At 55.6% G+C, this 14,927-nt stretch overlaps 1 protein-coding gene across 3 annotated transcripts in view; it reads right to left on the bottom strand.

Annotated features, from left to right (window-relative positions):
- Positions 1–14,927, bottom strand: part of CARD10 (caspase recruitment domain family member 10) — a 21,888-nt gene extending 6,961 nt beyond the window's left edge. For 2 of the 3 annotated variants that reach the window (XR_012995384.1, XM_076338176.1), the window contains exons 1-19: positions 14,881–14,927; positions 12,730–12,948; positions 12,233–12,370; positions 11,587–11,912; positions 9,612–9,794; positions 9,126–9,281; positions 8,873–8,998; positions 8,505–8,699; positions 8,260–8,406; positions 7,368–7,480; positions 7,067–7,107; positions 6,245–6,365; positions 5,578–5,758; positions 4,639–4,762; positions 4,048–4,288; positions 3,672–3,741; positions 3,222–3,321; positions 2,591–2,749; positions 291–412 (exon numbers count right to left, since the gene is read on the bottom strand). Coding sequence is in view for 2 of the 3 variants with exons in the window: in XM_076338176.1 (XP_076194291.1) it covers positions 291–412; positions 2,591–2,749; positions 3,222–3,321; positions 3,672–3,741; positions 4,048–4,288; positions 4,639–4,762; positions 5,578–5,758; positions 6,245–6,365; positions 7,067–7,107; positions 7,368–7,480; positions 8,260–8,406; positions 8,505–8,699; positions 8,873–8,998; positions 9,126–9,281; positions 9,612–9,794; positions 11,587–11,912; positions 12,233–12,370; positions 12,730–12,948; positions 14,881–14,887 (2,769 nt within the window). In the remaining variant the exon portion in view is untranslated. The remainder of the gene's footprint in view (positions 1–290; positions 413–2,590; positions 2,750–3,221; positions 3,322–3,671; positions 3,742–4,047; positions 4,289–4,638; positions 4,763–5,577; positions 5,759–6,244; positions 6,366–7,066; positions 7,108–7,367; positions 7,481–8,259; positions 8,407–8,504; positions 8,700–8,872; positions 8,999–9,125; positions 9,282–9,611; positions 9,795–11,586; positions 11,913–12,232; positions 12,371–12,729; positions 12,949–14,880) is intronic. The other variant, XM_076338187.1, reaches the window with a different exon arrangement.

The raw sequence follows: 14,927 nt of genomic DNA, 5'->3' as shown, positions 1-14,927 counted from the left end.
TCAATTCTGTGTGTGGCATTTCCCACCACCTCCCCCATGAATCCCCAGTTGCCATTTCTTTCACCTGAGCTCAACAGAGACTCAGGGAAAAGTCCGTATCTGCTGCTCCACAACCCCACAGCACCTGGACCTAAAAAACCCTCCAAATTACACAGTCCCCAAGCAAGCAGCTCCTTCTCTATCACCACACCGCCCTCCCTCTTCCCCTGCTCCGCTGTCCCCTCCTCTCCTCCAATCTGAATGGGGTGCCCCACCCTGGCCCTCTCTCCCCACACCAAACAGCTCGGCACCTTCTCCATTGCCTCTCGGATCATGCGGATTTGCCTGCTCTCTCTCCAGTCCTGGGGGGCACTTCTAGACACAGGGTGCTCCTGAGCGTGGGTAGCGCTGGGATCCCCTTCTGTCAGCTTCTCTGCGAGCCAAGAGGAGATATGAAAAGGGAAACATCAGCCCCTTCTCCCTTTTGCATGCACTTTCTACCTCAGATCCTGCACGTTTGCTGCCGCGCTGATGCTTATCGAGTTCACTGTTTATGGATTCTGGAGAGTGAGTCTAATTATACAACATTACACATTGGCATGGATCTCCTGCACCTTTCTGTGTACAGAACAAGCAAGATATCACAGCTGAAGACACCTTGCAGGGCAAGAGCAGCACTTGTGTTGCGGTACCGCAGCAGCCTAAGCCAGCTCACAGCCATTATTCCCCCTTCCCCACTGCCACACTGTCCCACCCTCTTCATAACAGAGATGGCAAAAAAATAATCACTTTAATTTGCCAGGTAGGTTTTCTGCAGGGTTTGTGAGCTGCATGGGCTTGTAGATGGCTCCAGTGAGTGGCAGGGCTGGGGAAGCAAGGGGAGCACGCAGGAGAGTGAGAGGAAGATTGGGGGCAAGCTGAACCTCCTTTTGTCGGAGCCTGAGCCAGCTCCCCCCACTCAGAGGCAGAACGACAGCACCCAGCAGCCAAGGCAACACCAGGCAGGACAGGAGCAGAGGTGATGCTGAGGGAGAGAACTGGGGGCAGAGCTGGCAGGACAGCGAGGTCCGGCGTGGTCGAAGCAATGACTGCCAGGTGCCGCTGGTAACTCCCACCAGAAGACAAGACAATGCACGCACAGAGACCTCACTTGGCAGCCACAGGCTCTGCAGCCTGGCGTGGCTGAAGCAGGCGCCGGGCTCTACCTGCTGACCATGCTGCTCTAGGCAGCTGCCCACACTGCCACTGAAACACAAGCAGGGAACCTAACAAGGCTTTTAGGAGCTGCTCACCCCTAAGACAGAAACAAAGTAATGTATTTAGGAAAAGGCATGCCTGGAATTGGGTCCAGAGCATGTTCCAGCTCTCCCAAGCCCCAGGCTGAGTGGGCATCCTCTGCTACCTCTGCCTGGTGACAAAGGGTACTTCTCAGGTAGAGCTGGATACCACAAAGCCATCTGTCCTTTGGGAGCAGCAGGCTCTGCACTGGCTGGGGAGTTCTCCAAGGGAAAATACAGGCAGCGAAGAAAAGAGAAACAGCTCGGGGCTCCCAGATCACCTTCCTTCCCTCGCAACAGGCAAAACTGGCAGAGGAAAACAGAGTTTTTGCCCCCGGTGTAAAGTCCCCAGCCGCAGTAATGGCTTCAAAGCATGTCCCCATGCAATGTGAGGAGGACCCTGCAGAGGGCTCAGTAGGACAGGATATATGGCCAAGTCACTCAGATAAGGAGCCCAGTGGCCAAAATCTGCAGAGCCGTCCTTCTTCAGCAAACCAGAGATTTTTCACTACCTCCATCACCACCACCCCAAAAAAATATACCGACTCATTTTTCAGTCCTGCAGTTGGCAAAGGGAGAACTCTAAACACGGGGAAAGGAGACAGATGGAGAAGGGAGGAGGAAGGGGGAAAGAAGGAGTTGTCCTCTGTGAAAATTCCCTATGGGAAAAAAGCCCTTTCCCCAGCAGCCTCTGCAGCAGTGTGTCAGCCTCACGCTGCTGGCAGAAGGAAGGGGACAGCAGCACTAAGGCTGGGTCCTCTCATTCCTGGGAAGGAAGAACTGGTATGAAGTCAACCTGCAGATCCCACCTCAGCCAGGGGTTTCATCTCTGGGAAGAGCCACCCAGAGCAGCAAGGCAATGCCACCGCCACCCGCTCAAGGGAAGAGAGAGGATCCCCATGCCCCAGGAGACCAGAAGAGAGGGGTGGCTTCCCTGTGGGCCAAAGGGATAGGACACAGTTAAAAATAGGAGGGAACATCTTGAAGATACTCAGCCCAAAAAGGTGACCTGTCAACGGGTATTGTCTAGGAAGACTGAGAGACCCCCACACTTAGCCACTGAAGAGATGCCTCACGTCCTCTCCAAGAGTCCCATGAGACCACGTCTCATACTTCCGGGACTAAAAGCACCTCTTCCCTGAATTGGACTCACCAAGGCCTCCGCAGAAGTGACATACTTGAGCAACATCTTGGCTTTCCACCGTATGGCTAAGTGGCAGGAGGTAAAATGGGAAAGCAGCCCTGGGAAGTAGGAGGCTTGTGTACTCTACCTCATAGGTAGCCATAGGCTCCTGAAACAGCCTTGGACATGTCAACCACTCATTGCTGCCTACCTGCTGGGCACATGTGGAAGTCCAGGCGAGAGGTGGGCAAGTCCAGCAGGTTCCTGATGAGCCGTGGTGCAATGCAGTTAGGTGACAGCACCACAGGACGGGGTGTCTTGACCACCACAGGGCGCACCAGGCTGTAAGGCTTCAGGCTCATGTCCGGGTCTGGAAGACAGGAATGAAGAAGAGAAAGCCAAAGGTGAGAACATGGGAGATGAGGCTGCCACTAGCCCACAGACCATCCTGTTCTTCCTCTACCACCACCTCATCCTGACTCATGGAGGCACCTATCAACCATCTTATGTCCCAGGAGAGATCCTACCCTGGTTACAACACTCACCCACAGGCAGATACCCTGGCTGTAGTCCCCCTTGCCCATTTCCTGGGACTCCCTTGAGTTACACAGTGGTTTATTCTCCACAAAAAGTTAGATGACCCCAAGAACCACAGAAGCAATGCAAAGCCCCATAAAGCCTAGGAAAAGGAGCATGAGCTTCCCAAAATCCCATTAGTAGGGTTATTAGAGGGATCCTGGGCAAAGAGACTGAGGCATCCCAGATGCCAGCGTCCCTTCAGTGCTCACAGGGGACGACTGGGTCTCCAAAGGTGATGGGGCAGGTGCAGGGTAACAGCTCACCTGAGCAGGGGTCCAGCCACAGCTGCTGAGGGGGCTGTTCTGGGCTCCTCTGCGGTTTGGGTTTCACCAGGCGCAGTTGGTCCAAGGCCCGTTTCTTTAGCTGAGGAGAAAGTGAGGGCAATAAAGCTGAGAGCATAGACAATTTCAAACACACACACACAGAGCTGGCTGCAGAACACCCGCTGTCAAAGGGGATGGAGCACACATACAAAAAGCACGGGACCAGGTCTGCCGCCCATCAGGTTCAGTCTGGGAAGTGGGGAGGGGGTAGGAAAGCAGCCACAGAGCAGTAACACTGCCTGGGCTATAAGCCCCTGCTCTGCTTGCTAACCCAGCTGCCACCTCTATACGAGTCGATTTACCAACAGAGTGGGACAGATTGTGTGCCGAGGTGGTGGGGTGGCCATAGGCACACACACATGGTGCTCATTGCTGGCTTCTTTGGCTTACGTTATTTCTGTGGCCCCTCTGCTGCCCAGGCATCTGGCCCTTCTCCTGGATCTTCAAAAGCTGGTGAGCCCTGAAAAGACAGAGAGGTTGCACTCAAGCAACTCTAGAGCCCCCAGGGATCGTAGCCTGCTGTGACCTCTTCGCCAAACCAGACAGAGACGCGCTGAAACACAGGCATATCAAAGCCCTCACTCAACCTCCCAGTCTCTCAAAGGCACCCAAATACTACCACACTGGTCCCCCATACAAGGCTTGGGCAGCCCACACTATGAAGAGGCGAGTCTGCACCCCTCACGACTCCTAGGGGATGCTCACCACAGATAAATGGGGTAGGTACCCCAGGTACCCCTCCTGCCTTCCTCCTCGCCCTGGTTACCTGCTGTAGTTGGGCACAGTCCCCTTGTCCAGGTCACGCATGGTCAAGGGATCGACGCGGGAACAGTACCACTCCAGCCGCCCTTTGTGCATGGTGTCTGTGACATGGAGGATCTCCCGACACTTGACGCACAGTGCGTAAGGGTCTGATGGCTCCAGGAGGGACAGGTTGGTGCGTACATAGAACGAGTCTCCAGAAAACTTCTTCCCTTCTTCTAGGGCTTCCCGCAGAGGCTGGTATCCTGAAGCAGGAGATATAGGTCATCGGTGGGGACACAGGAGACAACCGTCACCGACAAGATAGGCAAGTCCCCAGCACAGCTGTGATGCTACAGATTGGGATGGGGGGTGCAGAGGAGGCAAACAGACAGAAGGTCTGTACCTCCATCCTGTAACTCAGAGGATGCACATGTCACACGAGACAGGGAAAGCTACCGGAGCTACGGCCAACCCCTGTGTCACACATGGTGGCCTAGGACCAAACAGGAAAGGAGAGAGAATAACTGAGATTTACCTCCAGGGCTGGGTGGAGGATCTGGAAAGGGAGGCAGAGAGCTCAGACTCAAAGGAGACCCAGCTGCCAGGGCCTTACCTTCCAGGTCCAGCTGGAAGACAAGACTGGAGGGCTCATCCCAATGCAGCAGGCTCAGGTAGGCGACCTCCCGCGTGCAGTTCTCCAGGGAAAGCACCTCTTCCTTCAACGACGGCACCCTCAGCTAGCAAGGACCTGATGCCGTTAGACCTAGGGGCTGGAAGAGCAGGCTCTGCCCCCAGCTACCTCACCCATCAGGGTTACCCAAGAGACGTTACAGAGCAAGGCAGGCCCAGGGAAAGCTCTACCTGAGGACAAGGCATCCTCAGTCTGCCTCTGGTTCCCTCCTCTGCCTCTGAAATACCTGCTGCCAGCCACCACCCAGTCCGGATGCCAGGCTGCTGTGAAAGCAAACGTGTGTGCATGAACACATGTGGGAGTGGGGGCGGGAGAGCTGGTTTATTTTCAGTTACAGGTGGGATATTAATTCAAGTAGCGTAGCTGAATTTCAAGTGGTGTCATTCTTCCCTCCCTCCAGGAGCTTACTTCAGAGCAATTATTCTCTATAGCTCAGAGAGGTCATGAAGGCCTGAGAAATGTCATTCTAGAATTGATCACTTCACAATGGACATGTGCAGGATGCAGGATGCAAACTGCTCTGAAATACTACAAGGTGACAGACAACTCCAGGGACATATAGCCACATTGCCATCTTAATCTGTGTGACTCCTTTTTGTTTGTCCCCCCCCCAGAGCAGAAAGAAGTGTTTCAGAAGGTCTCAGCATTTTTACATGCACAGGTACACTCGAGTGCCATGAGACCTGGATGGGTGTTTGTGCTGCATAAAGCTCTAGGCAGGGAGCAGTCCTGGGAAACAAGAGAAATGGAGCTGGACTTCAAGCTGGGTAGCTGCCAGCTTGCACTGGGGCTCGCTCCGCATTCCTTGCATCATCCCAGATGCCTTGCAAACCCACAAAGCGAGCCCATTCCCAGACTCACCTCAATGAGCCGGCACCCTTCCCTGAGTCCTGCATCTTCGGCCCGTGAGCTTGGCTTGACCCACTGGACGTAAATCCCTGTCCTGTTCCCTCCAAGGATGGAGATGTCTGCTCCAAGCCTCTTCTCCTGGGGTGGGGGGTTGCTGGGGTGACCCACACTAGTGAGCTGTACCACCAGTGACCTGGCAAAGAGAAACACCAAGTCTAGCAACTGAAGTTTGCTGCCTTTTCTAAGAACCGGTCCCCCACACCTTGTGTCAAGCTACAGGGTGTTTATTGTACTGAGGGCCATGAGGTACAGAGCTCACGATTCACAGCCATCACCAGGGCACACACACGGAGCTTATGAACCCCCATGACCCGTTCCACCTCACCAGCCCCAACACCAAAGCCAAGCTGGGCTCCCCTGGACCTCTCCCTACCTAGACAGATGTGTGTCCTGCCCAGGGCAACATCCCCACCCCTGCCATAACATATGGGACAGGACAAAAAAATGGCGTCCTGCTAGGAAGCAAGGACTATAGGATCGTCATTTCTCTCCTCTCCCACTAGCAATAAAGAGCCCGCAAAGCAGTAAGGAAAGACCTCCCAAGCGTGGTCCCCCAGCACCGCAAAACGTCCCCCCAAGCAGCCGGTTCAGAGTGCCTAGCTCAGAGAGCAGCAGTCACCTCCTGGTGACCTCCTCATGGCTGGGAAGCGTGGACAAGCAGATCTCCGACTTCACCCTGGCGTAGGTACTGCTGGAAGAAGAGGAGAAGGCCCCAAGCGAGGCGCTAGCAAAACCACTGCCTAGGAAAGAGAGCAAGAGGGAGAGAGGGGGCACATCACCTCTCCGAGCGCTGCAGGGAGCTCACGTTCTCGGGGTGGCAAGGGTCTGTCACACCCCTCCTGGGCATTTTCTAGCATCTGACTGGGAAATTGAGGCTGCAGGGAGGCTTTGAATGGTCACCCTCCTGGAAAGGGTTTCCTGTGTCTCCTGAGAACAAGCAAATCTTTGCTCCCTTCATTAGCGTTTCGGTCAGAAGGCAGCAGCAGCCACGGCCACCTGGATATGCCTGAAGGAGATCAGCCACCAGCACCCACCACAGGACCTGCCAGCACCAGGAGCTCTACTCCAGGAGATTTGCAACCCATCACCCAGGGTTGTACAACCCAATAACACGCCAGGGCAAAGGCATTTCTCTCTTCTGTTACCTACTCCCTCAACTCCACATCAAGTTCTCCATCAAACGCAGCTCTCCATGAATTAAACAGAGCTGATGTGAATAGCTACCTGTTCTGCAGAGGACAAGCCAGCTTTTCCAGCTGCTGTGCCTGGCATAGCAGCGGAGGGGACGTGTGGGTCCACAGCACCCTGCTACAGGTGCGGAGCCCTCGCAGTGAGCTGCACAAACCAAAGGCGCGAGGGAGGGTCAGTTGTCCAACCCCTCTCCCCACAGCCACCACTTCTTTTTAGCTAAGCCCTTTGGGGAAAGCCCCCACCCTGGTACCTGTTGCATCTTCAATGCTGCTAAAGGAGCCACAGGACAAGCTACAAAGGAGACACAAAGGTGAGCTGTGACGCAGCAGCTTTTCCAAAGCCTGTGTGCATCCTGTTCTCAACCCTATCCCCATAGCCTTCCCCCACTCCCCAGAAGCACCCCCCCAGCCAGCAGGCAGCTCCCAGCCAGTCTTCCCACTCTCAGTCCCAGTCCCCACTCCAGGCTCCCCCCTCCCCTGCCAGCCTGCTCTCCCTGGCCCCTAAACCCCGCCCCAGAGGAGACACAGCCTCAAGCAGCCCCCAGTAATCACCTTTTGTAGGGCATGCACCTGTCTTCCCGCTGCCGACGGAGGATGGAGCCGATACAAGGAGGAAAAGGGAAGGTGGAAAGGCGGTTGATATCCTTCTCACTGTCGGGAGTCACCTACTTGGGCAGAGTGAGAGAGAGATGCCTGCTAACACCAACACCCACCACCTCTCCCCTCCCTTTGGGAGAGGTTGCAAACAGCTCCTAGGGTACCACATGCCTCTTCAGGGATCATCCACCTCCCTCCAAACACCCAGGGGCATCTTGTTTTCCCAAGGAGAGAGCACGGATGGAGATGCACAACACTGCATCCCCATCTTTTTGCAATGTACAAGCTATAGGAGTAGTAGCAGATGAAAGGAATAGCCAACCTTGTAATTGTATTTCACTTTTAGCCACCGCACACCCTGAGGTGTGAGTAACCTGTAGGACTACCCACTTGAGAATGCTCTAGGATGAGGGCTCAAAGAGTCAAAGGGAAATTGCCAAGAACCTGACTCCATTAAAAACAATACGGTGCTGCTACAGGATTCAAAAGAGCTGGGATTTCTCCCCCAGCATGTGTAAACTAAACAGTTTTTTGGGGAGGATAACATCTTACATGGGGCTGTTGATCTCTAGGATGTCATATGAGATGAAGAGAGTTTCACTTCCCCCTCTTTCCCACCCAGCTGAGTGCTACATGCTTTGGTGCAGCGTTGGCCGGTTTGTTAGAGACTGAGAAGAAAGCTTCGCACCTGCGACCTGCTCCCACCTTACACACCACCCCATGCCCAGTCTTCCACCAAGTCACAGCCCCATGATGAGCCCACTCTGATGCCTCTGTGCCCTTCTTGAGCAGCGTGGGTCCCCACTGCCCTCAGCTGAGGGTCAGCCTCTCATGATCAAGTGCTCACCATGCTCTGAGTGGCCGAATCCCCTGGGAACGGGATAGCAGAAACCCCCAGTGCATCCACAAGTCCAGTTGTAAAGCTGGTAGGGTTGTCTACAAGGCTCCAGGTGCTGCTAAGGTTGGAGCAGAGGGAGTAGGAAGAGCTGCACATCTGGGAGAGAAGGGACTCCATCATCCCATTGCATCCCCCAGAAATCAGTCCTAACCCCTCTGCCTTCTCTGTTCTCCCTTCTTTCTAGCCACCCTCACCTTGCCCAGGCTGCGACTGCCTTGGCACCGCTGCAGTTGTGCCTGCAGCGTGCTGTTCAGCCCTTCTGCCTGGCTCAGCTTGCTTAGGAGCTCGTCCCTCTCCTCCTCCAGGGCCCGCACCCGTTTGCGGTACTGGTCCTTCTCGATCAAGCTCTGGGAGTATTGTAGCTGCACCCCATCGCGGCTCTGGATTGCCTGCAAGGAGCCAGGCTGAGAGTGAGAAAAGGCAGAGAACTGCACTACTAACCCCCACCTCCCACTCTGGCATGGATGGGGAAGATCCACTGGGGAAGGAGGGGGTATCCACGGCAGAGACAAAAGCCCTGGTCCTGCTGGGAAGTGGAGAACTGGCGGGGAGAGCAATTCACCTGGTCCCGCTCTTTTTCGATCTCCTCCAGCTGCAGCAGCACTGTGTTCATACGATGCTTGTAGAGATCACAGTCCTTCTGCAGCGTCTGGTATTTCAGCTGCAGATCTTCCACCTCCTGGAGGTACTGGCAACAGCGAGCAGCGAGCATTAGCCCTCCTGGAAGTGATTGCTGTGGCTTCCAGCCCCCTCCCTCCCCTCGCTTCCAGGCCCTGCTCAGTGTACAGGGACGGGGGCGGTGATGGATGCTCTACCTTATCCCTCAGCTCTTCGGCCCAATGCAGCTCGTTCTGGAGGGAGTTGAGTTTCTGGCAGAGATCCTGCCGGTCATCTTGGGCTTCCTTCCAGTCATGCTCCAGGATGTCCAGCAGGATCTGCTCAGAGCCTGGCACTGGGACCTCACTGGGTGTCTAGGAGGTGAGAGGGTACCCTCACTGCACCACAAGCACCAAGGGAGCACCAGACCAGGGCAGTGATGACTGCCATCATCACTCCTGCATTAATCTACTGTGCGCTCCAAGGCACAAAGTCACACTTGTGAGCACATCCAAGAGTGACAGAGCTGGAAACAAGGACCCATCACTGCCCAGACCCAGAAGCAATGGCAGCCACCACAGCCAAGCAATATGCTCAGAGGAAGGGACAGCGATGTCCCCCATCTTTCCAGTGCTCATGTCACCAGCACTGGGGGGTCACCAGGACAGGAGGTGACTTGGAGCCTGCCCTGCCCTGTCAGGTACCTGCAACATGCCCTGCAGCTCCTGCAGCGATGCCGTGAGCCGCTGGTTCTCAGCCCACAGCTCAGACACAGCATCAGGGTGGCCCCGCTCCTCCACCTCTCGCTGCGACGGCGGAGGCACCTGTTTCCGCAGCAGACTGCACTCCTCCTCTAGGCTGGTCACTTTGCATTTCAGCTGGTCCACCTGCAACCCAGGGAAGAAACATAGTCTGACACACACAGCCCTGCACCTCTGCCTTAGCGGGAGAGTGAAGCAGAGAAGACGCTGAGCAGAAAAAGGGTCTGGAGGCAAGGAAAGCGAGGGCTGGGCAACCACGCGAAGCCATTGGACCAAGGTTAGCACAGCTGCGCACAAAAGCTTTTCCCTGCAGGGCAACGGAGGAAGATGTACTTGCATAAGCGCATTCAGTCCCAGGATCCTCTCTTGGTGCAACAACTTTCTTGCTACCTTGGGGCATCCTCAGTGCCTTGACCCTGGGTGGACCAGGGACCTCTGGTGCGCTGCCAGGGCCAGCAGCTGTGAGTCTCTCAAAGGCTTCCCGGCTCCTAGAACAGCTGAGAAACAAATTTGCAGCAGAAAAATCCACTAGAGGCTATCCAGTGCGGAGGGGTCACCTCTGGCCTAGGAAGCATTTGAGGCTCAAGCTGCTGGAAGCGGCAGGGTACCACAGATGCATCATCACACCCTGGCCTGCTCTCACACTCCTCCACCAACATGTCACTGGAGACAGGGGAGGTCCATTACTTTTAGGAGTAAGGGAGGTCCTCACAGACCTGTAACAACTGATGGGGTTCATCAAGTGATCGGGGACCGGTCACTTCTGGACCCTGGAGCCAGGAGGGGAAGGCAGGCTGGGACCTGGTGGCCCACCCTGCTTCCAGCAGGATTCCTGCACCCCATAGTCACTCACAAGAGATTCACCTCCCTGCTCAGAGGAGGCCCAGGGGAGCTGGCATTGGCAGGAATACCGCATAAAAGGTAGGAATACCGCATAAAAGGTAGGAATACCGCATAAAAGGTAGGAATACCGCATAAAAGGTAGGAATACCGCATAAAAGGTAGGGGAGTATCCCAGGGCTGGCAGAGCAGGATGAGGAATGAAAGGTAACCACGGGGCTGCATGAGAGGTCCAGGCCCAGACTGGTGGGGGGAATGCCAGGAGGCAGCAGAGCACTGAGGAAACTGGGTTATTAATAGGTTCAAGGTGGGGCTGTCCTTGCCCAGGCAGGAAATGGGCGCATGTTTGCTGGAGGTGAGAACTTGGCAGCTGGAGTGCAGTGTCAGGAATTCCTTCAGGTATGCAGTATGATTCTCCCAAACATCATGAGAGAGACAAGGAGGCGGTGGGGAGCAGCGGGGGGGGTGGAGATGAAGGCTGGGCCAAAACGCTTCTATGAGCGGCAAGGTGGGCTGGGCAGCTCTAGGCAGCATGCACGCACCCAGTGCCCCGTGCGTGGGTGGCTGCACAGCCACCATCCTCACTAGAAAGAGGAAAATGCAAGCCCTTTCCCAGGGAAGGAGTAAATACAAACACACAGCTTGACAGAATCAGCTGCCTGCTGCGTGCCTGTGCTGCCCGGACACAGCGCAGGCGCCCATCAGCAGAGCAGGCTGTGCAGGGCAGCAAGAGCGTGCAGAAGCAGACAGGGCATCTCATGGTACCAACGGCCAGGCTGAGAGAGCTGAGAGATGCCGGGGAAGGCATCGCCCTGGCAGCTCCTCTGAGGAGTTGGTTCTGTTTCCTCTAGGTGATGTATCTTCAGCTGCCCCAGGGCAGCAGCGAGTCTCCCATGCCATGCCCATGACTTGGATGCTCTGCCCGGCTCAGGGGGCACGCACCCTGACACCCGTCCCACCTGCCATCAGCTCCTTCACGCTCACGGACCACCACGCATGGACATCTGCATGCATCTCCCTCGGCCGTCAGACCCCCACCACCTCCCACCACCAACCCCTGCACTCCCCGGGACCGTACCACCAGCTGCAGGTCCCGGCTCCGCAGCACGGCCATGTTCTTCTCCTCACAGAGCTGTGCGTAGCGCATGGCCATCATGTAGTTCTCGTCCTTCAGCCTCAGCAGCTCCATGCTGTTGGTGTCCCACTCCTCTCTCAGCCGCTGGCAACGTTCCTGCACCTTCAGGAGCTCCTGCAGCTGCTGCTTCAGCCGGGCCTGCTCTTGCTCCAATGCCTGGTTTTTCACCTGGAGCTGGTGCTCCTTCAGCAGGTGCTCCTTCCGTTGAGCCCTCACCTTCTTCACCTCCATCATCAGGAACTGAGTTAGTCCCTCAGGGCCTTCCTCATCTGGGGGAGACAAAGGAGAATCAGGTCCTGGCTGCTGAGACAGGTGTAACCCCAAAAAAAGCAACCCAATGCTCTGTTTTCCATCAAGGGGTGCCAAGCTCTCCTGTGGGTTTGCAGCCCTTCTTGTCCCAGGCTTACAGCACCATGGTCCATCACACATGTACATATGGTCCCCTCCCTTCCAGATCCAGTGCACAGAGCTGTCGGGGTTCCTCACACACAGGTAGCATGAACCAGGGATTTATACATGCACATGCACAGATTTCTGGCCCTTCTCATGTGAGCAGCGGCTGAAGGGAGGACGGAGCACCTGCCCCTACCCAGGATCATAGAGCAGCGCTGGGCTGGCTCCCTCCCTGTTAGCCGGGTGTAGTGCTCTGGGTAGTAAAACTCTAAAGACTCCAGGAAGGCTTCATAGCCTCGCTTCCCACGGCGCCGGAGGATGTCCATCAGGTAACCTGGAAGAAGGGATAAAGAGCTAGGATGAATTCCCTGCAAACCAGAGAGAAAACAGCATAGACCAGCTTCGTGATATGAAATAGCATCTCCACCAGTTCTGCTTGGTGGAATGGCTGGAGGAGGGAATGGGGTGGGAGCACTGCCCTCGTCTGTGTGCACCCAGGGGGAGGCCCACAGAGGATGAGAGGGACGTCTGGCTGCAGAGCATCTCAGAGAACAACAAAGCCGGGGTAGCACTGCAGTGGGAGGGACCAGGAGGCCACAACACCACATGCTGGGTAGCATCCACTGCATGTCAAAACCACACTGTCCCCCACAAACCAGGCCCATCTAAGTTCAAGTTTGTGCTTTCTCCCACCTGTCTGGTTGCTTTTGCAAGGGAATCGGCATGAATTCAGCACCTCCTCCTCATCCTGCTCATCTATCACGCGGCACTGGCGCAGGTATGGGGTGAGCTTCGCAGGGTTCAGGGAGCGGGTCAGCTGGTGCCGTGCACTCTCAATCTTCTCCCAGATGGTGTCTTCTTCCTCCTCCTGCTCTGAGAGGCTGCAGGCCTGGAGAGGGGCATTCTCCAGGGCTGGGAGGATAAAAGGAAAGAGAAGGTCTGAGGAATGATGGAGGAACACAGGGTAAAAGGCATGAGTGGGCATGGGAGAACATGAGTCGAGGTATGATCCTGCAAATGATTCAGTAGTCTTACAAATGGGACTCAGATACATCAGAAGCCATTTTACATACAAATCAGTCCAGCAGGATCTTGAGTGTCCACCCAGGGCCTTAGATATGCAGGAGGCAGAAGGCAGTGGTACATAAACGAGTGAGGAGCATACACAGTAGGAAGTCTAGGGAAGATGTCATCTTCATCCCTGAAGCATTCTTCAATCCCCCCGACTATCACACATCTTCCCTTTTTCCCCACCCCTGACAACGGGAAACTCTGAGGACCAAGAGTTTTCACAGCCCGGGACATGCTCTCTGATCCTGGGGTGGGAGAGGAGGGTTTCCCTGGGGATCCATTTGCCCTGTGCATGCCCCAAGCATCAGTGACCAAACTGAAGTTCTCAAGGGCACAATCCCATGGAGCACCTTGGCTACAGGTACTGGAGTCAAAGGGGAATCACAAAAGCGTATCTTCCATGTATCTTCCACACATCCATGTGGAGCCCTGAAAATACGTTAGCAACAAGGCAATCTCTCTGTCAACCAAATAAAGCAAGAGGGACCCCCCTGAAGTCAACGGACTGAAAACCCTTAGAGCAGTGGTGAACCTGCTCCATTAAGTCCTACAAGCTGTGATGGAGCAGGTATGTGCAAGGAGCTATCTTCCCAGCTGTGTATCAACTCAACCAGCGTTACCTATTTTCACTTGAGAAATAAAATCTGCTTCACAGGCCAGCACAAATCCTTTTAGCTGGCAAGGCAAAGCACAGCAAAAGATCTTCCGAGACCTAGAAGCCATCTCTCCTCCCCAGTGTGCACCGTTACCTGCCGCTCTGGTGCTGGCATAAAGTCCAGCTTTCCTACCCCAGCCACACAAACATTCCCAGGGGCAGCGTAGAGGTTCATGTTGCATGAAGGCAGAGGGAAGGAAATCTCCCACTCTTTTTACCTTCCTTTGCATTTTGGTTTTTTTTTTTTCTTTCTTGTGGCGAGAATGATATCATGCGATTTCAGACAGCCAACTAGCACAGCAAGGAGGATGGCTGAGAGAGCTGTGCAGAAGTTAATCCTCCAAGCAGAAATATGGGAGGCTCAGGGTCTGCTGAATGAAGGATAACAGGAAAAGAGAATTGTTGAATCCACAAGAGATACTCAAGTGTCTGATTTCCAGCACCAAAGGTCTTAGGAGCCTAAATACCAATACAGATCTGGATCGTGCTAGGTTGAATAAAGAAAACAAACCGCATTTCTTGCAGAAACTGATCTCTCTCATTTGGGACTGGCTTGCTTGCCACAGGGACACAAGTATGCAGATGAAAGACGCAACAGCAGGTCACAGAAGTTGCGCTGTTTTGAGCTCTGCTCCTCGGCAGCAGATTTATGCCTTTAAATCAAAGTGTTTCCCCAAGGAACCCAAGCCGGCTGTGCAAGCTGCAACCAGCTTCTCGGCAGGCAGGCTCGGCAGAGAGAGAAAGAGAGGGCGAAGGGGTCTGGGAGCCGGTACCCCTCCTCCCGCCCGCCTCGGCCCCTCCAGGCCGGAGGGCCAGGGGGGAGGCAGCGCTTCCCCTTTCGGCCAGCCGAAAGGCGCTCTTCGAGGAATGGCGAGCCAGAGGCCAGCCCCGAGGAGGTGGCTGGGAAAAGAGGAGGAGAAGAGGAGCAAACACCCCACCACCACCCCCAGAGCCCGTGCGAAACCCACGCCCCCGGCCGCCCCGGGGCGATGCCGACGGGCGCGGCAGCAGCCTCCGCGGGAGAGAGGGCACAGCGGGGCTGCGCCGCCCCCGAGGGCTCCGCAAGGCCCGGGGAGAAGCGCCCGTCCCCCGCTCCCGGCCGGGGGCTCGCCCCTTACCCGCCATCCCCGCCTCCGGGCGGGCTGCGCCCCGCTCCGCGCCCCGC

This window comes from Aptenodytes patagonicus, chromosome 1 (genome assembly GCF_965638725.1).
Source record: "Aptenodytes patagonicus chromosome 1, bAptPat1.pri.cur, whole genome shotgun sequence".
NCBI lineage: Eukaryota > Metazoa > Chordata > Aves > Sphenisciformes > Spheniscidae > Aptenodytes > Aptenodytes patagonicus.
Note: the sequence above shows the minus strand (reverse complement) of the source record. Positions and strands in the feature narration are given on the sequence as shown.